At 39.9% G+C, this 24,883-nt stretch overlaps 2 protein-coding genes across 9 annotated transcripts in view; one reads left to right on the forward strand and one right to left on the reverse strand.

The window, feature by feature from the left end:
- Positions 1-1,074: 1,074 nt before the first annotated feature.
- HARBI1 (harbinger transposase derived 1) lies at positions 1,075-10,612 on the reverse strand. 2 transcript variants are annotated; one of them, XM_043910740.1, is made up of 3 exons: positions 10,506-10,612; positions 8,686-9,503; positions 1,075-2,811 (listed from the first exon to the last, which is right to left on the reverse strand). In XM_043910740.1, exons 2-3 carry the CDS (start codon positions 9,353-9,355, stop codon positions 2,432-2,434), a joined length of 1,050 nt encoding a protein of 349 aa, XP_043766675.1. In that variant the 5' UTR covers positions 9,356-9,503; positions 10,506-10,612; the 3' UTR covers positions 1,075-2,431. The 2 variants fall into 2 exon arrangements, with proteins under 2 accessions (XP_043766675.1, XP_043766681.1); XM_043910746.1 differs by lacking the exon at positions 10,506-10,612 and adding an exon at positions 10,423-10,501.
- Positions 10,613-10,787: 175 nt separating this feature from the next.
- The window catches only part of ATG13 (autophagy related 13), a 46,085-nt gene continuing 31,989 nt past the window's right edge, over positions 10,788-24,883 (forward strand). For 4 of the 7 annotated variants that reach the window (XM_043910758.1, XM_043910782.1, XM_043910792.1 and 1 more), the window contains exons 1-2: positions 10,788-11,264; positions 11,648-11,760. The gene's annotated coding sequence lies outside the window, so the exon portion shown is untranslated. The remainder of the gene's footprint in view (positions 11,265-11,647; positions 11,761-24,883) is intronic. The other 3 variants (XM_043910769.1, XM_043910778.1, XM_043910801.1) reach the window with 2 other exon arrangements.

A 24,883-nucleotide genomic window follows, 5' to 3' on the forward strand; every position in this document is an offset into this window, starting at 1 on the left:
GTTCCCTCGTCTGTATCATTTGGAACTGGTAAACCGATGGTAACCCAATATTGTAGTTTTTCCTTAGTATAACCAGAGACTTCTACTGTTTTGGAACAGCTAAGGGCAAATCTGGAAGACTCTCAGACTGGCCAGATGGAATCATCTATGGGAAGATGAAGCTTACATAAGACGGACAAAATCCTTGCCTCTTTCCCAAAGCTATACCACGAAGATACTATGTATCCACAATAAGCCCCTCAAGAGAAGACTTCTCAGGCACATAAAAAGCTCCTATGAGCAAACCCTTGGTAATGTGGAAATACAGATCTTGATCCCGCCCCTAGATCATTTTGGGTAAAGTATAACTATGGACTGAAAAAAAACCCTGGCCTATAGAAATACATATCCAAAGGAGATTAAAGGAATAGATTTGAACAGTTACTCGGTGGAATTATTAGGAAATGAAATGCTCCTGGGGAAAAACACTGCCAGCCAATGTTGTCTTTTTAGCACTCAGAAATTACCTTTGGTGTGCAAGTAACAGACTTGAAATTGCTAATGAAATTCCCTCAGACTGTCCTTCCCATTGAGGCTTCCTGTCATCAACTAATGAGTTAAGTTATAAAAACCCCAATTTTCCTTTAATGTAGTTTTTGAAGGCTAAAAGTCTAGACATTTTTCAAGATTACACTCCACCTTGCCATTTAACATGCACAGGTGGCAGTAAGCCTTTCCTCTTGCAATATTCATAATGGAACCAAAACTTTATAGGGAAAAATACCTATCTCAGGAAACTTGGAAAGACTGTGAGAGTTAAAATATTGCCTCATGAGGGAGACAAAGCAAGCCTGGGTCACAAGTTAAAACTTCACAAAGAAAAAAAAATGAAAACAAACATAACCAGGCACCTCTATTTCATAATGAATAGAACTAAAGTTGCCAGTTTCCTCTTCTTTGTCCACTCCCAGCTCAATGATATCACTATACTTGTCAAGCTCCACCTCCTGCCAAATGGACCCACTCTTTATAGAGTAGGATGGTGATGGGAAATAGCATTTGGAGTAGAAATAAACAGCAGATAATAATCCATAATTGTTTTTAATCTTGAGGATGAGTCAGCCTCGATTTATTTCCAAATTTCTTCTGTCATCAGCTGTTCATTTCTTTACTTTGAAAATCACCAGATTAACACTGCCAGAGGCAGGTAGGAAAAGATCCAAGAGGACAATTCAGAGCGATCACATGGTGAGTGGCTGAGAAACCGGGAACAAAACAAACCTCAGGAAAGTCTCTTTTTCGTCCTGACAAAGGCACCAATGTGTGAACCTAATTCACACTTTCATTATTCCAATCGGGTTATTTTTATATCAGTATAATTTTAGAATAAGACTTGGTGGGGGATTATTTATTTCCTGAGAAATTCTGTCCATCACTTTGCACACAAGATATTCAAGTAGATCTAACTTCAAAATTAATTTCAAACCAAGAAATTATATCCCTTTGACCTCTTTTTTTCTTAATACTTTCACGCCTTTATTCCCTAAACTTTCCTTTTGAACAAGGAATTTCAAAGCAGAATGGCCAAACAGACATTCTAACATCCTGACCATAAGAAATGTGATCCATTTAGATGGGAACTGTCTAAACCTGGGTGAATCTCCTTTGCCCATCCATCTATCAGGGTCTTTAGACCCTCTGTAAAAGTGTTAGCTTTCTGTTTTATCTCTATTTGACTTGTCTTTTTTAAGCTGATTGAATTCCTAAACCCATTTAGCCTTTAGCGCCTACTCAGGGTTGGAAGTAGGAGATTGGAGTCCAGATGTTCTCCCTGGGAGCTAGGTCCAAGTCAGCTCAATTACTGCAGACAGATTAAGATGGAGGTTTCAGACTGTCCCTCACATCCTCTTAAAAACGCACACTGCAAACTCAGATTAATAGCCATTTACTTTTGTCAGAAGACCACTCCCCAGCTGAAATTCACTCTTCACGATTGCCTCAGATTATGTCTACATAGGTAGGAAATTAGAAAAGCTAAAAATACCATTCAAATAATTCAGGACAAATATTGCTTTCTTTTGAAATCTCTAGATAACTGCAACAAACAAAGCATTCTGTCTGGCTAGATGCTTTTTTCCTCTTTGATTCTGTAAGCATGATATAAATGTCTACAACCAAGGAACTTTCAAATGAGTGAATGGTGCTAACCTGGTGTTCAGTGCATAGCAGGGAACTGTTGGTCTTGGGGGTTTCTGTTTAGTTAATAAATTTGCAAATGAATCAAGATATTCTGGTGTTGACCAAACCCTTCTAAAACACGCAGATATATATATCAGTTTGTGACAAGTGTCCACACACTCAGTCATGCTAGACGATGGGACTGTGGAGGGGGTGCTGAGAGGGGAAGTTCGTCACAGCTCCTGGAAAGCCTCCCTCCTCCCCACCTTCCACATTAGCTGAAGTGAGTGAGCACCAGCTCTTGGCGGACGCGATCAGCCTCCAGGTCCAAGGTCTCCATGTGCTCATACTCCTCCTCGGGGGGCTGTTCCACCGGGCCAGTCGCTGGAGAGGACCACACATCCATCCCGTGCTCCAGGGAGATGTTGTGGAGGACACAGCAGGCCAGGATGATGTGGCTGGACTTCTCCGGGGAGTATTGCAGTGCCCCCTTGGATCCATCCAGGCAGCGGAATCGGGAGCAGAGCGTTCGGAAGGTCTTCTCAATCACACTGTGAGTTGCGGAATGGGCCATGTTATAGCGATATTCAGCTGGAGTTTCAGGAATGTGAAGTGGGGTCATTAGCCAGGTGCGGAGAAAGAAGGAACTGTCACCTGTGGGGAAGGCCCAGAGAAATCACAGGTTTATAACTAGAATACAAAAAAAAAAAAATCCAGGTGCATATACAGAGAATGGACAAGAATATGTAACTGTTTCTGGAGCCAAAGCAGAGCAGGGAAACAGAGAGGGAAATGCTGTGGCATAGAGAAGGCATGCCCATGTCATGAGCAGAAAGACAGGCGTCTTGGCTGGGAATACCCTCGGTTAAAACCAACAGGGAAAAAAAGCTGACATGGCCAAAGAAAGCTAAGTCTGATGGAACGTGGGATGGAGATGAAAGCACTAGAGCAAATGAAATTCTTTAAAATTATTTTTTTCTTTTTTTGGCCGTGATATGTGGCTTACGAGATCCTAGTTCCCCTACCAGAGATTGAACCTGGGCCCCCAGCAGCAGAAGCACGGAGTACTAACCATTGGACTGCCAGGCAATTCCAGGATTTTCTAACTTCAGAGATATTGTTCTTTAATAAAAAGTTAGTAGAAATTATCACACAGCAAGCCAGTCTTTAAAATCTCCAGGGACTTCCCTGGTGGTCCAGTGACTAAGACGCTGCATTCCCAATGCAGGGGGCCCGAGTTCAATCCTTGGTCAGGGAACTAGGTCCCACATGCCACAACTAAGAGTTTGTATGCCACAACTAAAGATCCCCCGAGCTGCAACTAAGACCCAGAGCAGCCAAATAAATAAATAAATATTTTAAAATAAAATAAAATCTCTAAAGAGCAAGAGTGTAAGAGAGAAATAGGAAGTTCTGCCAGAAGACCTCGAAACATTTGTGAGGAAAAAAAATCTCAAACTCTACCATTAAAATGTCAGGTCTGAAGGCACTACTAGGGGATTTCAGAGGATTTTATAGACAATAATCGTTCATTCTTCCAGTGCTAAGAAGAATATAAGTGCCAGCAGAGATCAGAACTCAGGTGTTCTGCCAGTCTAGAAATTATACTCATTAGAACCACACCTTTGTAACAGAGGAACTGGTAGAATTTCACATTAACAAGGAAGCATAAATATAATGATGCAAATAGTAACAGTCAGGGATAGGGAGATAAAATCAGAAGTCAATTAAAATAATATACACAAGGCATTTCCTTTAAATGACTTCTATATCAACGATCCTGGGAAGCACTAAAAACAAAACTGGTGTGCAGTGTCCCATTACAATAGCACAATGTTTCTACAATGTTTAATTGTCTTGATTCACTAAATTTGGAAGGTGAAATGTCTCAGATAGAAGAACAAACCCTTAGAAATTTGAGACAAATAGACCCAAGGAATACCAGTTTGCATAATTGCTGTGTTCCTCACCCACCATCAATTTCAGTAAATAGTTATGGACTGTTCAGAGAGTGCTAGGCACTGTTCCAAATATATAGAACTCTTTTCTTTTAGGCGCTTACATTTCCAAGAACTGGGTTAACTTTAAATGCAGTTTTTTAACTAAAAACATTACTGAGATAGTGACATAAAACACTGTATTAGTTTTTTTATTTATTTATGGCTGCACTGGGTCCTCATTGCTGTGCGCCAGCTTTGTCTAGGCCTGGTGAGCAGAGGCTACTCTCTAGTTGCGGCCTATGAGCTTCTCATTGCAGTGGCTTCTCTTGTTGCGAAGCCCTGGCTCTAGGCACAAGGGCTTCAGCAGTTGTGGTTCCAGGGCTCTAGGGCATAGGCTCAATACTTGTGTCATGTGGGTTTAGTTGCTCTGTGGCGTGTGCAATTTTCCTTGTTAGGGATCAAACCCATGTTTCCTGTGTTGGCAGCTGGATTTCTTTACCACTGAGCCACCAGGGAAGCCCCTGGATTAACTTTAAGTATCTGAGATATCAAATATTTTCAAATTGTATATTTAGCTGACTTTTTTCCTCCTAAGTACAACCTTCTTTAATTGAACTTGTCCCTACTAAATACTGTATATAAGAAACTGATGTTGTAAGTCATAATGAAAATAATATCTATGACATTGAATACCTACTATGTAGTAGGCATCGTATTATCTCTTTTCCAATCCCAGCTCTGCCAGGCAGATATTACTGAACTCATTTTATAAATGAGAAAATAAAAATATATGTCAGCCATCCTATGATCTATCAGGCACAGGAAGAGGAAGGAGCTAGTCAACTAAACGCTAATAATGTCAGACTCAGAGTCACTAAAACAATGGTATAATGCTGCAAGAGACAATTAAAAAAAATTTAAGATGGATGTCGAGAGACTTCCCTGGCAGTCCAGTGGTTAGGACTCTGTGTTTCCAAGGAGTGTGGGTTTGATCCCTGGTCAGGCCACTAAGATCCCACATGCCTTGTGGACAACAAATAAATAAATGAATAAAAAGATGAATGTGAAAACACAGAGATGCTAAATATTTGTTAAATGTCACTCTAAGAAACAGTATGAGCTTTAATTGGGTAAACATACAAGACCAGCTAGTTAGTGGTGAACTTTTATAAAACACATCATCACCACTAACTGGTTATAATCCAGAAAGACACTCAGGAGGGGATTAGGATCAGAATTGCTAAACAGATTATAATTGCTTATATGATCAGTCATCCAAGAGACATTCTGGCAGAGCTTACCCGAAGCTGCTTAACAGGACTAGGTCAAGAGCTGAAGGAATAACTCAGGCTGAATTGTATGTAGGAACAGGTACATTTAGAGAAGAGGAATTAGCTGTTGCCCTCTGAAGGGGCAGACAAGAATGAGGAAGTGAAGGGATGACACCCAAGGTGAAAATATGCTCAAAAAACAAACAAACAAACAAACAAAAAACCCAAGGGGAAATCACAGCTAGTTCTAGGTTTAGCAAAGAACCACTCTACAAATCTGATGGTGTACTTAAGATACAATCAGTCATCTTATCTTTTTTTTTTTTTAACATCTCGTCATTCCTCAGAATCCTGCCAGTTTTCCCTACATGTCCAGACCAGTGTTTTCCAAATATCTATTCATTACAAATAATTTGGGGCACCTGTTAAAAATGATGATCGGATTCTTTTCTTGAAGAATCTCATTTCTGAAGTTTGAAGTGGGTCCCTTTATTTTAAACAAATTTCCCGGATAGGGGACTTCCCTGGTGGTCCAGTGGCTAAGAATTCACCTTGCAATGCAGGGGATAAGGCTGCGATCCCTGGTCAGGGAACTAAGATCCCACATGCTGAGGGGCAGCCTGTGCACTGTTACTACTCAGCCGGTACTCTGGAGCCCACACTCCACCACTAGAGTAGAGCCCATGTGCCCTGTGCCTCAACTAAGACTTGACGCAGTCAAAAATAAATAAATACATTTTAAAAATTCCCCAGATAACTCTTTTTGATCTGGAAAATTTGTGAAACACTACACTAGTTCACATGTTTTCAAACTAGTTTGCCTGTTACAGCTCATGGAAGCTTTTCAAAGGGTCTGTGTTAGAACTGAGGATACTAAAGGAATTAATTTCCATATCATCAACTTCTGTGGGTATACTTTCCTTGCATCATTAGTGTCTAGCATGTGGCCTGGTACCAAAACTGGCCTTAATAAACATTTGCTAAGTGTGGTTGCAATGTTTCCATTTCTGTCAAGAGGGGAATCAGAAAAATACATAAAAATTTGTCCAAATTTTTTCTTATTTTCAACTATGTCCTGTAAACAACTAAAAAACTACTGCAAGCCATAATTCCAACTGAATCTGGGGTCCCCAATTATGAAGGAAAAGAAAATCAGTAACTGGTACATGACCTTGAAGTCCTAGCAAAAAGACAATCTGCCAAATAGAGTAACTCCTCATATGATTCATTCTAAAAAAATAAACACAACTGGCACAGATGTTCTGTGCCTTAATTTCCTCTTCTGTGAAAATGCTGACATTAGTATATAACTCCTTACAAGTTTTTATAAGGATTAAGTGAGATAATCCAAGGCAAAGTACTTACAAGATTGCCTGACTAACTTGGAAGTGCTCAGTCATTTCTAGCTGGCTTTAGAGTTAGGGTACCCAGGTGATGTCATAAGAAATCAGCTTGGAACCCAAGTACTTCCCCAGCTGTGGAAGAAGAAGCTGGATGAGACATTTGCACAGTCTTTCCTTCTCTTCTTGGTACGAGTTGTATGATAATAGGCAAAAGGCAGGATTAAGACAAACAGCCAGTAGGGTAATGAGAAGGTGATGTACTGACAACAGTGTGTAGGAGCAACCTGAAGAAAATCAGTTAAGTCCCAAGATGTCACCACGGTGCCCTGGCAGCTCTAAACCAGCCAGTGTGACAGCAGTCTCTTTTTACCTGGAAGGGGGGAAGGGTTCTTTTTCTTCTTTTGACCACCTTGTCAGGCATGTGGGATCTTATTTCTCCGACCAGGGATCAAACCTGAATCCCACACATTGGAAGCACAGAATCTTAACCACTGGACTTCTGGGAAAGTCCCAAGTGGAGGTTTTTCTTTAACTGTCAGTAAGCACATTAAAGAAAAAAAAAAATTCCTGAGCATCCATTACATGTGAAACACTGTGTAATGAGCATGTGCAGTGCAGACTGGCCTTAATAAACCAGGTTAAGATTCATGGTCTTGAAAGAGAGGTCTTCTGATGCTTAATGTGCTCCTTCACCTCTTACATATGTTGTATACAAGATAACCCCTGTCTTTTTGCTCAGAAAAAAGCAGTGCTTTAAAAATAACAAAAAAGAAAGCTGCCAGGCTTGAGGGTTTCATCAGTGCTAACTAACTGTATTCCTCTCATCTCTACAGTCACATTGGTTTGCACTGCTTCGTACTGAATGGGTTCTTGTTCTACTCAGATCATTAAGCCTGGCTTTCTGAGGGCACTTAGGCAGGCAGATCTATGAAGTGAGTTTCCATAAGAACTGTGTAAATGCACTGTCTACTATCATTTTCCTATAGACATCATGGTGACAGTCACCGATGGCAAAAAGAATACATTTGCACAATACTTCAGAGTGAACTTCCATATATATTCCCTAATCCTAACAATAGATATTACTGCCCTTAACACTACTTTCACTATTTTACAGATGATAAAAATGAAGGCTCTGGGACTTCCCTGGTGGTCCAGGGGTTAACACTCCATGCTCCCAATGCACAGGACCCAGGTTCAATCCCTGGTCGGGCAACTAGATCCCACACGCCTCAACAAAGATTCCATGTACTGCAACTAAGACTGGTGCAGCCAAATAAACTCTAAAAAGTTAAGGCTCAATTGTATCTGCACTGATAAGTACTTTGGTTTATTTAAGGGGAATTTTTGTTGTTGTTGCTGCTGCTACTGTTGTTTGTGACTACAAAATACTGTTGTGATGCAAGTTCCTGTGTGTAATTTTGTCTTACGCATTTCTGAACATGTACCTCCAAGACAAATTCTTAGAAGAACTGAGTCAAATCATATGTTTTTAAATGTTAGTAAGTGTCTTTGGGGACTTCCCTGGTGGTCCAGTGGTTAAGAATCCACCTTCCAATGCTGGGAACTCAGGCTCGATCCCTGGTCCAGAAACTAAGATCTCACGTGCAGAGGGGCAACTAAGCCCATATGCAGCAACTCCAGAGAAGGCCCTGTGCCTAGAGAAGCCCTCACACTGCAAGGAAGAGCCTGTGTGCCCCAACTAAGACCCCCACACACACAAAAAAAAAAGACCCCACACAGCCAAATAAATAAATATTTCTTCATGTTAATATGTGTCTTTTAAGTGTTGATTTAAAAAAATTAAGGCTCAGAGAGTTATCATCCAAGGTCGTGTTGAAAAGAGAACAGGACTGAGACTCAAGTCTATAGACCTCCATATTTCATCCTACTTCCCAAGCATCTTTTCTTTTTTTTTTTTCCCAAGTATCTTTTCACTATCTACAGAATGAAGCATTTATACCTCAGACTTACCAAGAAGCCAGCTCTCTTTGTGCATCCCAGCTTCAAACTGACTGCTCAGAGAAGACTGCTGTAGCACAACACAGTCTTGGAGGCTTCCTGGCCAGCTTGTCTCCACAGTCATCAGTGCCCCTCTGATGTCACACACCATCAGGCAATTTAAAGAATGAAGACCTTTACGGTTCACATAGGAAAGGTCTTCAGCATTTGGTGCCTTGATTGCTACATGCATACAGTCAACTACCCCTATGACCCCTGGTATCCCTGCCAACCCGTAGAATTCATCCTTTAGAGCCTGCACAGAGGCTTCATCAGCTGGAAAGTGGATGAACTGTGAAGCTCTTTCCACAAGCGCTTCGGTGACGTTGGCAACACATCGACTCATAGATGCCTGACTGATTCCAATAGCGTCTCCCATCCGAGTCTGGAAGGAACCTGAGGTATAGAAGCCCAGTGCTGCAAGGATCTGTGTCTCTGGGCTAATAGCCCTGGATCTCTGAGTAGGTCTAGAAAGGCTTGCCCCCAAGAGCTCCACCAAGTAATAAATGAACTGTCGTGGAAACCCATACATGGACATCAAGTATTCATCTGTCACATCATCCAGCTTAAAGCGGTCCAATGTCCGGTGACCTCGGCCATATAGCAAGAGATCACAGTCAAGTACTGTTATTGGTATAGCCATGGTACGTGTAAATGTTGTCTCTTTCCCTCTGCTACTTTTCCTGAACTCTTCCCAGTGAAGATGCTGATGAAAGAAAGTATTTTAAGGAAGTGTCAGAATTCAACGGCTAACCTTCATTTAAGTGGCTGCGGTATTTATAATCTTCTCTCTGTAAAGGTTAAACAACAACAACAAAATCAAGACGTTAGAAATCCACGAAAGACTTTAAAGTGATTCAAAGGCCACGACAGATTCTTTTCTCAAATTCCCATTTTGTTCAAGCAAAAGGTGCTATAACTGTAACTCTGGGTTTTTCTCCACTAACTCATGACCACAGGACGGGCTTGCTTTGGCTTGGAGGAGAATGGGAGTTGAGTATTGGTGGCTCATTTAGTGCCTGCCTGGCTCTTGAACTGCTTCCCTCCTAGCTCAGTTGGTAAAGAATCTGCCTGCAACGTAGGAGACCCAGGTTCAATTCCTGGGTTGGTAAGATCCTCTGGAGAAGGAACTGGCAACCCACTCCAGTATTCTTGCCTGGAGAATCCTATGGACAGAGAAGCCTGGCAGGCTACAGTCCATGGGGTCACAAGAGTTGGACATGACTTAGCGACTGAACCACCACAACTTGAACTGGGAAGAGCAAAAGGTTAATGGAGGTGATGGCATAATTATTCACAAAGTAAGAGGTCTGCTCCTAAGTAGACAGGCCACGAAGCAGCTGACACAAGTCATAACTACTCAGGACAGTTATGACAGAAGTCATAACTACTCAGGACAGAGATTAGTCACGGCGGGATTCATGACACAAACCTCTCTGGCTCCACAGGATAAGTAAGGGGTAAAGAGACGCGGGGCGGGGGGGGCTTCAAACCGGTCTAACAGGGAAGGGGCAAAAAAAAAAAAAAAAAACCCGCCCACGACCCAGGCTTGTCGAGGCAGATTACGTGCTCTTAACAAAAGGCTTTCCCCTCACCCCAAGAAGCCCAAGTCGTGGGGCTGAGGGCTAGGAAGCAGAGAAGACCAGGCAGGTGGGAAGGAAGGCACAGAAGAGGAGGCTGGGAGAGCTAGGGGCTGACAGGCGACTCCACCTCAAAGGCTTTGAAAAGCTGACTTAGAAGTGGATACGACAGTGTGATGGTCCCGGCCCAAGTCAGCGAGGCCGCTCACCCACCTCTCCGCGGCTGCCAGGTTACCCGTCACACTCCCCACCCATCCACCGGGCCCGCCTCCGGAACCGGCGGCCGAAGACGAGCCGCCACGGCGCTCAGTATAGGCCCCGCCCCTCCGCGTCAGCGCCCGCCCCAAGCCGCGTCCTCACTGCCGCCGCCGCCGCGACCTGCGATTCGTTAGCACACATTCCACACACGGCCCAAACTTTCGCGCTCTTCCAACCCCTCCTCCCCTCGCCTCTGTTTACGCCTTTCTTTTCTCAGACGCTTGAAGAGATTTGGGGAGTCAGACTTGTATGGTAAGGAAACCAGTTTTTACGGGCACATCAAAGAGGAAGAAGATTAAGTAGGGCATCCACTTTGTGGCGAAAGTGCGACTGATGTTAGGTAGCTGTACTTCCCCCGTAGCCCTCTTCCTCCCCCGGCCGTCACCGAAGCGGATGAAAACAAACACTGACGATGGCGGCACCGGGAAGCGACCGGTGGCTGGGCTTAAGGCAGGAGTGATCGCTTGAGCTGTGAGGGAAGCCTTGAAGAGCGCCTTGTAGACGTGAGTGCGACGACTCGCGCAGTCTTGGGAACGAAACTCCTGGGGCCTGCGAGCCACGAGGCTCCCGAGGTGTGAGGTATTATCTGCGACCCGTGCTGTCACTGCAGCTCCGGAGCGCGGAGCCCTCAGCCAGGAGGCGCAGCTGGCCGGCCCCAGGCCCCGGCCTCCGTAATGAGAGCCCCGAGCCACACTCTGTGTCGCAACTTCACAGGTACTAACTTGAGGAGGAAATACCGCCCCCTCCCCCGGGTCTCTCAGCGCCCCCGGGTGGGAGGCTATGGATCTGCGGTCTGCGGCCTGCGGCCTGTCGGGTATCTCCTGGCGAAGCCAAAGCCTGCTAGCTGTAGGTCAGTCCCCTGAGCTTTCTTTGGGAAGTCCGGTCAGTGTAGGCCCCATTGGCCCTTGATCATTCCCAGTCCTTACCAAGATCCCCAGAGCTTTTGACTACTTTTCTCAGTTCTTTGGGTTAAATCATAAGGCTTTTCTGGAGGGAATTTGTGGGGCCATACCTCTGTGGTTGGGTACCAGTATGAAAAACATAGGTTTTCAGTCAATCAAGATTTGTTGAGTGCCAAATATGTACTCCGCGTGTAGGTGAGGGAGACTGTTGACTAGTGAAAAAAGGGACCCAAGGTTCACGACTCTCTTACTGGCAGTGGAACGACCTGTGGAAACCTGCGATCCATTCTCATTAAATAAATCTCTGGGTAAGTGGCCAAGCACCTTCTTGGGATTCATCACTAACTTATCTCAGTTTTCACATTCCCAGTCAGTTATTTACCAAGTTTTGCTGATCAATTGAGGTAGCGTTTCACTTTTAGTATTTCTTCCTCTTCTGGCCATCCCACAGCCAGAGAGAAAGGGGTGGAAGGTGGGGCGGTGGGGTGGGGGGGAGATACGAACTAACTGAATATGTGAGAAACAAAAGTACCTATTTTTTCATTATAATTAGTTTAATAAGTTTAAAAGTCATCTCCTAAGGTAGTAGAATTTATTGAACACCTTCAATGGGAGATGTGCAATAATATAATAAGAAGCAACAGATCCTTTCTTTACACTAAATTAGCTCCAGGTTATTGTGTGTTGTTTTATGTGTTAGACCTTTTCAAAAAATGTGTGAATATTGTGGCTCCAACTAAATTATAAGTTTTTCTTTGTTTCTTTCAACTGCATTTTTCAGCTGAGCAGAAGTCTTGTTAAATGCTTGTGAAATGGAATCCTGAGTTAGTATTTTTAATACCTAGTGGACGATGAATAAGTGCTGAAGCAAGTGTCATATATACTGATCTGTACAGTAGAATGTGTGTGGTTAATTCTCTTGCTGTTTTCAAATTGTACCCCTTTGGGTCTAAAGTTATGACTGCTATGGCAACTTTTGAGATTTACATTTCATGAAAGTTGCAACTACTGTACTTACACCTAACAGTTCCTATTGTATATTTGTATTTTTTTCCTTGGGTTGTTATTAAGATCTGCAAAAACTGCAGGTCTGCAGCTATTAAACGACCCAAATTACATATTTTTTTTTTTATTTAAAGCCTAGGAATCAGCTGGACACAGTTCAGTCTTACTATATACACATCCTAGGATTGTACTGTATGGAGGTAGAGGGCAATAATCTCTTTTTTCCATTGTCTTAGCTGCTTGCCTCTACCCAACTGCCTTAGCTTGTGACCTCCATGACCCAGAACAGAGTGTCCATAGTCTAAATGCAAAAAGAAGCCTAAGACATTAATATTGAGCTTCCAAAGACCTAATTATACATGAGTGAGTTTTCAAAGATAATTTTAATCAGAAAATGCAACCACTGTAGAACTTATTGCTTTCACTTGATAAGGTTCATTACTGATGTTCTGCAGTTACATTTTGTTCCAGTTGTAGTGGAAGTTAAAAAATTTTGAAATTTTTATCTGCAGGGAATTTATTTAATCTTAGTTATACCTGGAAATCCCTAAAACTTTATTTTTAAGTATTTATTTTACTTTTTAAACACTTTTTACTTTATTATAGAAGAGATGAAAATGACATCATAACACTATGGTTGAAGCACCGCTTAGATCACAGAGAATGAAGAGTACACCTAAAAAATTCCTCAGTTATGACCCTTTATTATTCAACTTAAGTGTTTTTTAATGGAAAAAGGTACAGTAACTCACTGATAAGAAATACAAGCTATTCAGGTAATATTTGAATTACCATATTGTTTAAGACTCTTTTGACATGTTTGTTGACTTGAGAGTCTTAAAATATGTATACTAAAAGTTTGTTCTTGGAAAAAGCTTACCTAAACTTTATGTGTGGATGATTTAGAAGTAATTTCCAATTTTTGGTGATGAGTAGAATAAGGTGAATTTCCATAGGGCACCATCTTTTCTTGCATGGATTTAATAGAGGAGAGGGTTCATGGGGTTTTGATCTTTGCCTCCTCTTTGTTAAATCATAGACAACAATAAAAACGGCAAGTAGTCACTGATGGCATAAAGGCAGTGTAGCCAGGGAGAATACAAAGAAGGCTAGCTAGTCCTCTGTGACCAAGGGAAATAGAGAAAGTTTTCTTGGGAATTGTCTAGCAGTCCAGTTGTTAGGACTCTGAACTTCCCCTGTAGGGGCCATGGGTTCTGTCCCTAGTGGAGGAACTAAGATCCCTCATGCCATGCAGCGGACAGACAAAAAAAAAAAAGAAACTTAAAAATTTAGGTTTTAAATCTTAAAAGGATTTTAAATCCCTTAAAAGGACTTAAAATTAGTTTTAAATTGTTTTAAACTGTAGAGTAAATGTGGGCCAGTTTACTAGCAAAATCCCCGAAATGCCAGAGTAAGTGGCACCAGAAATTTGTTTTTGCCCTGGTGGTGTCCCCCATATGCCCTTGGTTACAAGCAATGGGATAAGAGGATAAGAGGGAATTTCCCAGGTGGTCCAGTGGTTAAGACTGAGCTTCCACTGCAGGGGGCATGGGTTTCATCCCTGGTCAGGAAACTAAGATCCTGCATGCCCTGACACAGCCCAAAAAAATTAATAAGAGAAAGGATAAGATTGTGAATCACCATTACATAGAAAAACAACTAAATTAACATTGAATAGTTAATCTGTCAATAGTAACTTAGTAAAAGTAAAGGTAAATAAAGAGTTTATAAGCAACCTAGATGTCCACCAACAGATGAGTGGATAAAGTAGTTGTGGTACATATATACAATGGAGTATTACTTAGCCATAAAAAGGAATTAATCTGAGTTAGTTCTAGTGAGGTGAATGAACCTGGAGCCTGTTATACAGAGTGAAATAAGTCAGAAAAGCAAATATGTATTAATGTATATAAATGGAGTGTAGAAAAGTGGTACTGATGAACCTGTTTGCAGGGCAGAAAGAGAGGCTTAGACATCGAGAACAGACTTATGAATACAGTGAGAGGAGGACCCGGATGAATTGAGAGAGTAGTGTTGAAATATAGGCATTACCATGTGTAAAATAGATAGATAATGGAAAGTTGCTGCATAACACAGACAGCTTAGCCTGGTGCTCTGTGATGACCTGAGAGGTGGGATGGAGTGGGAGGTGCCTGGTGCTCTGTGATGACCTCAGAGGTGGGATGGAGTGGGAGGTGCCTGGTGCTCTGTGATGACCTGAGAGGTGGGATGGAGTGGGAGGTGCCTGGTGCTCTGTGATGACCTGAGGGGTGGGATGGAGTGGGAGGTGCCTGGTGCTCTGTGATGACCTGAGGGGTGGGATGGAGTGGGAGGTGCCTGGTGCTCTGTGATGACCTGAGGGGTGGGATGGAGTGGGAGGTGGGAGGGGGAGGTTCAAGAGGGAAGGGACATGTGTATACCTATGGCTGATTCATGTTGTTTTATGGCAGAAACCAACACAGCATTGTAAAGCAATTATTCTCCAATTAAAAATAAATTGTCCTCCAATTATAAATAAATAACATTTAAAAGTATTATGTAAATTAAAAAAAGGAATTTATAGAAGTTATAACCCAGTATTCTTGTTTTGGAAAATACTGCTTTCATTTTCGACTTTTGATTCATACAAATATAAAAGAAAGTAAGTTAAAAATCATATTATACCTTTCAGGCTTAAGGTTTGTCCCCACCCTCACATTCCTTCTGTATTGCCCACAGCTATTAGGTCATTAGAAGATATTATATTGAGAAATACTTGTAGAGGTTTAGAAGTCTTGTTTTAAGTATGAGCTTAAGGGGGTTTTTATCCTTTAATCTATTTCTGTTGGATTTTTCAAAAAATCAAATATTGGCCTTATTTATTCTTTAGACTAGTTTTTAAATTGTTCATAATTAATCAGACACAGCTTTTATCTTTATTCCCACCTCCTATTTTCTGTTGGTTTATTTTACTCTGGTTTCTTAAATTGAATACTTATTTGAGGCTTTTGTTTTTTTAGTTATAAATGCATTTAAGGCTGTAAATTTTCTTCTGACTTCTCATTTGTTGTCATGTATTCTTCATTTTGTTAATTTCTGGATCATTTGTAACTGGTTTTTATTTCAATATTTATTATAAAAATGTTTCTAATGTATACATAGTTAACTTTTTATTATGTTTCTAGTTTGCTTGGAAAGAAAATTTTTTAGATGGTCAAGAACATGATCAACTTATGGTGTCCCTTGAACTGAGATCCCTCATGCCACACCGAGCGGCCTAAGAAAAATTTTTTTAATAAAATCAAAACAAAAACTCTATGTTAAAAATTATAAAACATAGAAGTTATTTTTTCAGTGATCAGTGTTAACTTTTCCCAATTTTAAGGGCTAGAGATATTATCTGGGATCATTTTTGTATGGTGTCATGCCAAATTATTCAGCTGTTGCTTTGAAATTATTGGCCTCTTCCTTTCTTTATTGACTGTCTCACCTTAATCCAGTGTTATCACCAACTCTCATCTGGATTATGGAAGTAATTACTGTAGTCAGATTAATGTCCTTAAATTGTTACCTGTAGAAGAATTTCCATTGACTCCCTGCTGATATACTGTTAGTCTCTTTTGCCCACTTTTATGTCTCCCTACTAATCTGGACTGATTGTACTTACCTAATTTATTTTACTTTATCTCTTTACATGAAAATTCTCAGCTATATAGTTCCTAATTTGCTTCTCCCCTTTTCTTTTTCCTCTTCCCTCTGGCATTCCAGTTACACATATGTTAGACCTTTCCCTATGTCCTCAGTATCTCAGATAACCTCACGTATCATTTTGTACCTACTGTCATGATATAACTAAACACCTTAAATAGTGCCCTTTCACACTCAAAAGTATCCCCAAAGTTAGTGGTTACTCCGTATCTCTCATACAGTTTTCCGTATCTCCCATCCTTTTGTCTCTCTATGCTTTGTTCTGGATATTTTCTTTCAGTCTATAGTTCCTTTCAGTATATCTGTCTTCTGCTGATCTGATTTGCTATTAGACTCAACCATTGAGTTCTTAAATTAGCGTTTTATTTTTTAGTTCTAGAATTTCTGTTTGGTTCTTTTTATAGATTTTTGTTCTCTATCCAAATTCTCAATTTTGTCCTTCATTTAATTGAACATACTGCATAGTAATTTTGAGGTCTGTGTTGGTAGCAGTTAATGTTTCTAATGTCTTTTGGATTTTGGTCATTCGTGTTTGTCTCCGTGAGTGCCTAATTCACTTTAACATTTGCCAGAAATTGTATATGAAAAATTATAGAGATAATTTGTGGGCTAGGATAACATAATTTTCTTTTAGCAAGAAATTGCCTTTGCTTTTGTCAGAGGCTAAGGGCCCACCTTATTCAACACTGTTGAAGCTGAATGATGTTTGAAATTTTTCACACACAAGTGAACTACAGCTATAAGCAACTATTATCAATGATGCTCACAAATATAATGTTAATAGTAAATGAAATAAATCAGACAAAACCATTTATATGAAATTTTAAAACAGGTAAAGCCAATCTGGTGACTGAGTAAGAACAGTGGCTTCTGTTGGGAGGTGAGTGCCTAAAAGGAGACACTCGGCGAGTCTTGGGTGCTGATGCTGTACCTTATCTGTGAGCCAGTTGCACTGGTGGGATTGGCTTGTGGAAATTTATCAGGTTGCAATCTAATGATATGTACACTTCACTGGGTGTATATTTTCAATTAAAAAGCTTACTTTAGTGAAAAAACTTTCATAATAAAACTTAAAAAAATTAGCTTGAAGTCATACTAATTAAAACTACATTGGTTTTCTGAGAGAACTACTATCCACTGTTTTTGGAAATTAAAAAAAAAAGTTAACAAATACAGCAACAGTCTTTTTATCTGGGTTATTTATTATGGGTTAAAAGGGAAAAGAGTAACAAGGAAATACAAGAGAATCATATGTTAACACAAAAACTTGCCAATGAGTGTTCTTAGCCGTATTATTCACAATAGCTGAAAGGGGGAGGCAACTTAAATGTCCATCACTTGATGAGTCAGTTAGCACAATGTAATCTGTCCATTCCGTGGAATATTATTCAGCCATAAAAAGGAATGATGTACTGACACATGCACCAATATAGAGCGAACCTTGAGAATATGCTAAGTGAAGGAAGCAGGTCACATTTTCTTTATGAGAAAATTCCAGAATAAGCAAGTCCATAGATATAAAGTATACTAGTAGGTTGCCAAGGAGAATGAGAAGGGGAATGACAGATAACAGATGTGGGATTCTTTTCAGTGTGATAAAAATGTGGGGATGGTTGCACATCCTTGTGAATATACTAAGAAACACTGAACTGTAAACTATAAAACACTGAATTTTATGGTGTGTGAGTTATAACTCAGTTAAGAAAAGCTATATAAAGTGATTTTTTTAAAAATTTTGACCCACCACCTTTCTCAGCATTCTAAATCAGCATGTTTAACAAGTTCACAAATAAGCATATTTTCTCCTAAGGTGCCGAATCTCCTACCTCAGATGTGTAGGCTATTACACTTTCTTGTTCTTTTGAGTTCTTGGTGTTTTATTTCCATGTGTAATCCATAAGTTTTTAAATTCTGAAATCATCTAGCTAAAAGTTGGAGGGAAGGGTTATAAGTGGCCTGGCTGTCAACAATCCAGATCTGCGAAAGCTTCTCTCAAGGGCTCCTTCAAACTTTCTTCTGCCTGTTTCTAGGGGTTTCCGTGGTTCTAGACAAGTTTTTAGGTTAGTTTCTTGGCTTTTTGTTTCCTTACAATTCACATAGGTGATGTAAATTTTGGATCTTATATCTTTGTAGACTTATGGTTTTGAAGTTTTATAGTGACTTCCCTGCCTCTGAACCTTGCCCTGATAGATGGCAAACCTGTTTATTGCTTCTCTAGGGTTCTTCTGGCCTCTGATCAGGGAGCACTTGACTCTGGGGTTTTATGCAGGTTTCTACCTGCTTATAAGCTTGAGATACGATTTCCACCCCCTGCAGTCTTGTTCTCATGTGTTCATTACAAGAACCTGAGCTTGCTCCCCATAGGCCTCAGCTCCCTGTCATCAGTTTTCCCTTGTATTTATGGCGTTAACTCACCTTTCCTCTGGAACCTGGAATTTTTCAATCTTTCTAGTTTAGCTATGTATCAAGACCTTTTTTATTTTCATATTTTATCTGCATTTGTATGTGCTTGTAGTGGCAGGTGGTGGGGGCGACTGATAACATCAGTTCAGTCCATATTGCTGTCAGACCTCCTCCTCAGAGATTTCAAGCTCATGTCTGTCATGGTGCAGTGCATTAAACTCTTTGTCTCATTTACTCTCAAGGCAAGGATATCCTGTGACGGGATCTTAGAAGTACAGCTAGAGCAGTCATTCCGATGTTTGAAAACTTGTATTTGCAATAGATGTACAAGGAGATAGAAAATTTCTATGCTGGGTGAAAGTTAGTTATGATCTTTACCCTACTATAGCCCATTTGATGAGAATGAATTTTGTTTCTGAATTTAAATTTTTTTTAAAAAATGAAAGAAATACAGAAAAATTGTGAAAATATAACAGTGAGCGTTCATATACTCTACAGCTTGGTTCACATATGGTTCTCTCTTGGCCACACTGCTTTACTTTTCTCTGTCAGTATCACACAGTGTATAACAGAGTAATACACAATTTCTTTTTTTTCCTGGACTCTTGAGAAAAGTTACTTGTATCTCTTTAGAATAAGAACATGACCAAAGTATAATTGTATCAAATTCAAGAAATTTAATATTGATGCAATGCCTTTAGTAGTGTATAGTCAGTATTGAAATGTTGCCAAATAGTTTTCATACTGTCCATTATAGCAAGTTTAAAAAAAAAGTCCGGGATCAAGCATTGCATTTAGTTGTCATACCTCTTCTATTGCCTTTATTCTATAACAGTTCTTCAGACTTTTTCTCACATTAAGATTGACATTTTTGAAGGGTAAAAGCCCCTTATTATGTAAAAGTTCCTGTCTTGCAATATAAGCTCATCTGATTGCTTCCTTGTGGTTAGATTTGGATTATACAATTGACTAGAAAAGCGCCGTGTCAGGTCATTTTCACTATATCACATCAAGAGAATGTAATGTCAGTTTTTCGGTTGTTGGTATATTTCTCTGATTACTTTATTAAGATTGTGTTCACTGATGACTCTGAAATTAGTAATCATTCGCAGGAAGACTGTTAATATACCATTTGCCGACAGACACACTTTCAAGCCATGAATTTATCATCCGCTGGTGATTTGCTTGAACCAGTTAGTCCTGCAGTGGTTGCAAAATAGGTGCTTTTTCTAATAACTTTTATTTCTTATACATTTACTACTTGGCAGTTTACAGCAAAGAAGTATTTTTTTTTTCTGCCCCCATTTATCATATAATTGCCTTTGAAACCAGTGTTGGAGAAAATACGAAAATTCTTGGTATATAATAATGACTATGGCAAGAAAAGATTATCTCTGCTCTTCCACTGTTAGTGGAAGAAGCAAATGTAAAATTGTCAGTTTTAATTTCAGTGTTCCCCAGATTTACATACTGCATGATAAACATGAGTTTAAAAACACTTGATGGTACAGAGTGTTATTTAAATACTTATCAATCTTGAAAATGTTTGTGCTAAGCGTTTGTCAGCCAAAAAAAACTTTTTTTAGTTAAAGGAAAAGTATCCTGTTATCTCTGTAATAGTTTTGAAGTTAATATTTTGTAGAGTATTGTGAATAGAAATAGGCATTAAAGAAATGTGAAAGCAATATTGATAATATGCCAGGAGATGTTACTCAAAATAATGGCATTTGCTTAATAACATTCATCCTTAAATCAAGGAAACTTTAACTCTTTAATGTTAGAGTAGTTCAATATATAAATATGCTTTAAAAAAAAAAAAGCTCAAGTTGTCTAAGAGAATTAGAAAATAAGCTACAGGGGCTTCCCTGGTGGTCCAGTGGTTAAGAATCCATTTACCAATGCAGGGGACACAGGTTTGATCCCTGGTCCAGGAAGATCCCACGTGTCGCGAAGCAGCTAGGCCCCTAAGCCACAACTACTGAGCCTGCTCTCTAGAGCTCACGAGCCACAACTGCTGAAGCCCTCACGCCCAGAGCTCGCGCTCTGCAGTAAGGGAAGTCATCACAATGAGAAGCCTGTACACCGAAATGAAGAGTAGCCCTGCTCACTGCAACTGGAAAAAGCCCGTGTGCAAAAACTAAGACCCAGGACAGTCAAAAAATCTAATAAATAAATAAATCTTTTTTAAAAAGAAGAAGCTACAGACTGGGAGAAAATATTTGCAAATGACATATCTTTTAAGATAACAATGAGTTGCCATCTCACACCTATTAGAATGGCCAAAATCCAAGAACACTGACAGCACCAAATGCTGGAGAGATCATGGAGCAACAGGAATTCTCTCATTGCTGGTTGGAAAGCAAAATGGTTTAGCCACTTTGGAAGACCATTTGATGCATTCTTACAGAATAAACATACTCTTACCATATTATCCAACAGTTGCATGCCCATTCATCACTGAAAGGAGTTGAAAACTTGTTTTCAGCAGGAGACTGAGGGCTTCTTTGGAGAAATACCCTCAGAGGGAAAATATACTGTAACAATCTTTCTGTTTATAGGTCCCTCAACTAGAGTCATGGGTCTTGACTGTATTAGGACTCCCCACTCCTATCACGTTGTGATTCCTTCTTTCTGTCTTTAGTTGTGGAAGATCTTTTCTGGTAGGTTCTGGTCTTTTTCCTCAATAATTATTCTATAAATAATTGTAATTTTGGTGCTTGTGAGAGGAGGTGAGCTCAGAGTCTTCCTGTTCCAGTACCTTAGGACCTCCCAAAGGCCAGTTTTCTGACATTAGGGGGGAAGGGTTTAGAGTGGGCTCTAACTGCTTCTCCTGGGACTTTGAATCTTGTTTTCAGCCCCATCTGCCACCCTACTTTAGGAGCTATCTGGTAACTAATTCCTTAGCCTTTCTCAGGTTATTTGGTTCAGATGAGCTTTCTTTGCTTAGGGTTTCTCCTGCTGCTGGCTTGGATATCAGCTATGCTTGGCTTATTCAGTTATCTGTTTGTCCTACTTTGCTGGACTTTGATGCTGTTATCTCTTTAAGTTCCTCACTCTTTGTTTTTTAGAAATGAGTAGAACAAAATAGAAACATCGAAACGTTTATCCTTAACCAGTCCGTTTGCCTCTCCCCAGTATTTTGTTGACATCTTTCATTGTTATTTCCTCTTCTTGCTTTATAGCTTTTGTATTTCTGTACTTTGAATTCAGGATTGGTAAAATAATGAGATGAATGGTTTCTATCTGTTTATTTAAAAGATTTATTATTTATAAAACATTTATTTAAAATGCTAAAATTAGCATTTCAATGTGAACATAAGTAAAAGATCTGGAAAACCTGTCTAGCCAGATAAGTGTGCTTAGCTGATTATATTATTTGCAGTTAAGGCATGTTGTAGAATCTCTGTCTAGTATTTGGATGTTGGTACTTATCTACATCCATTGCGTAACAGTGGGAAACTTTATTTATTTAATGGCATCTTTGTGTGTGCATTAAAATATAAGTCACCTAAAATTTACCGTCTTAACCATTAGTGATTGTGCAGTTCAGCAGTGTTAAATATGTGCACACAGTTGTTCATCCTTCTCTACTCTACATCCTTATAACGTTTCATCTTGTGACGCAAAGTTGACCTACTACACAGTAACTCCCCATTCTGTCTTATCTCCAGCTCCTGGAAACCACCATTATACTTTCTGTCTCTGCAGTTTTGACTTTTAAGTACTTCATGTAAGTGGAATCTTGCAATATTTGTCTTTTTGTGACTGACTTATTTCACTTAGCATGGTGTCCTCAAGGTTCATCCATGTTGTAGCATGGTCAAATTTTCCTTCCTTTTTATGGCAGGCTAATATTTCATTGTATGTATATACCACATTTTGCTTATCCATTATATTTTCAGATAATTATTTAAAGACTTTAGTATTGTACCAGCACTATGGGAAGCTGACAGACTTACTGGTTATAGCAAACTTCTGTTAATGAAATGAAAATGATGTATAGAGAATGTTGCTAAATTGAAATTGAAATTGTTAATCAAGGTCCAGTAAATAGTTTTTGTTATTTGTTGAATGTATTAAGCCTTAATTAAATGAGGTATTTGCAAGTCTGGGAAAATAGGTGTTGATGAAGCTTGAAGGGACAGCAGTATTTGTAGGAGCTTTATGATTCATAAATATACTTTTGACCTAATTAACCCATTTCAGGAAAGGTGACACCTGATAAATTTAATCAAATATATTATATGGGTGGGAACCACATAGAACTTCTTGTAAATATCCAAAATTATACATAGTAACTGGGTCATGTCCCTAAGGTGAAAAAAATTTAACAAAGAAGGTATTAAGTAACTCCAGTGAATTTACCCTTTCAGCATATTAACAAGAAAGGGAAAAGAAATTTGAATGTTTACAGAGGAGTTTGCTACATAATTGAGAGACTAGACTGTTAAGAGGCAAAATGACCTTGACTTAAACTGAGTGGTAAAAAAAAAAAAAAAACAAAAACTGAGTGGTAACCTGAAAGCCCTCCCCTTCTTGGCTCACAGTCTTGTCATGGCATGGGGACTTGTGTAACTCAATGAAGCTATGAGCCATGCCATACAAAGCCAACACTCAAGACAGACGAGTTGTAGTGAAGGGGTCTGACAAAATGTGGTCCACTGGATGAGGAAATGGCAACCCACTCCACTCCAGTATCTTTGCCTTGAGAACCCCATTAACATTATGAAAAGGCACAAAGATATGACACTGGAAGATGAGCCCCCTAGGTCGGAAGGTGTCCAGTATGCTACTTGGGAAGAGTGGAGGGCAATTGCTTAAAGCTCTAGTAAGAATGAAGTGGCTGGGCCAAAGCAGAAACGTCGCTCAGTCATGGGTGTGTCTGGTAGTGAAAGTAAAGTCCGATGCTGTGAAGAACAGTATTGCATAGGAACCTGGAATGTTAGGTCCATGAATCAAGGTAAATTGGACATAGTCAAGCAGGAGATGGCAAGACGGAACATCAACATCTTAGGAATCAGTGAACTAAAATGGATGACAATGCGTAAATTTAATTTAGATGACCATTATATCTACTATTGTGGGCCATAATTCCTTAAAAGAAGTGGAGTAGCCCTCACAGTCAACAAGAGTCCAAAATATGGTACTTGCGGTACTTGGGTACACCCTGAAAAACTACAGAATGATCTTGGTTCATTTCCAAAGGAAACCATTCAACATCATAGTAACCCAGGTCTGTGCCCCAACCACTGATGACAAAGAAGTTGAAATTGACCAGTTCTATGAAGACCTGCAAGACCTTCTAGAACTAACACCAAAAAAAGATGGCCTTTTCATCATAGGGAATTGAAATGCAGAAGTAGGAAGTCAGGAGATACCTGGAGTAACTGGCAAGTTTGGCCTTGGAGTACAAAATAAAGCAGGGTAAAGGCTAACAGTTTTGTCAAGAGAACACGGTGGTCAAAGGAAACACCCTTTCAACAACCGAAGAGATGATTCTACACTTGGACATCACCAGATGGTCAATACCAAAATCAGATTGATTATGTTCTTTACAGATGAAGAGGGAAAAGCTCTATACAGTCAAGAAAAGCAATGCTGTGAGCTGATTGTGGCTCAGATCATGAGTTCCTTATTGCAAAATTCAGGCTTAAATTGAAGAAAGTAGGGAAAACCATTAGGCCATTCAGGTATGATCAAAGTCAACCCCTATGATTATACAGTGGAGGTGATGAATAAATTCAAAGGATTAGATCTGGTAGACAGAGTGCCTAAGAACTGTGGACAGGGGTTCATAATATACAGGAGGCAGTGACCAAAACCATCCCAAAGAAAAAGAAATGCAAGGAGGCAAAGTGGTTGTCTGAGGAGGCTTTATAGATATTAGGTTGGTACCAAAGTAAATACAGTTTTGGACCATGAATTTTAAATCATTATAACTAGGCTCAAACACATACTTATTAATCAAAATAGGAACCATTCAGTCAGCACATTTTTGCCAATGAGAATAAGTTTGTTCATTTCCATAGCATAAAAATCTGTGCTTTAGGATTTGACGAGCTCTTGGAAAGCATTTTCTTTCTTTTTTCATTTAATTTATTTTTTCATTTATTTTCATTAGTTGGAGGCTAATTACTTTACAATATTGTAGTGGTTTTTGCCATACATTGACATGAATCAGCCATGGATTTACATGTGTTCCCCATCCTGATCACCCCTCCCACCCGCCCCCCCATCCCATCCCTTTGGGTCTTCCCAGTGCACCAGCCCTGAGCACTTGTCTCATACATTCAACCTGGGCTGGCAATCTGTTTCACACTTGATAATATACATGTT

This window comes from Cervus elaphus, chromosome 1, assembly GCF_910594005.1.
Source record: "Cervus elaphus chromosome 1, mCerEla1.1, whole genome shotgun sequence".
Taxonomy (NCBI): domain Eukaryota; kingdom Metazoa; phylum Chordata; class Mammalia; order Artiodactyla; family Cervidae; genus Cervus; species Cervus elaphus.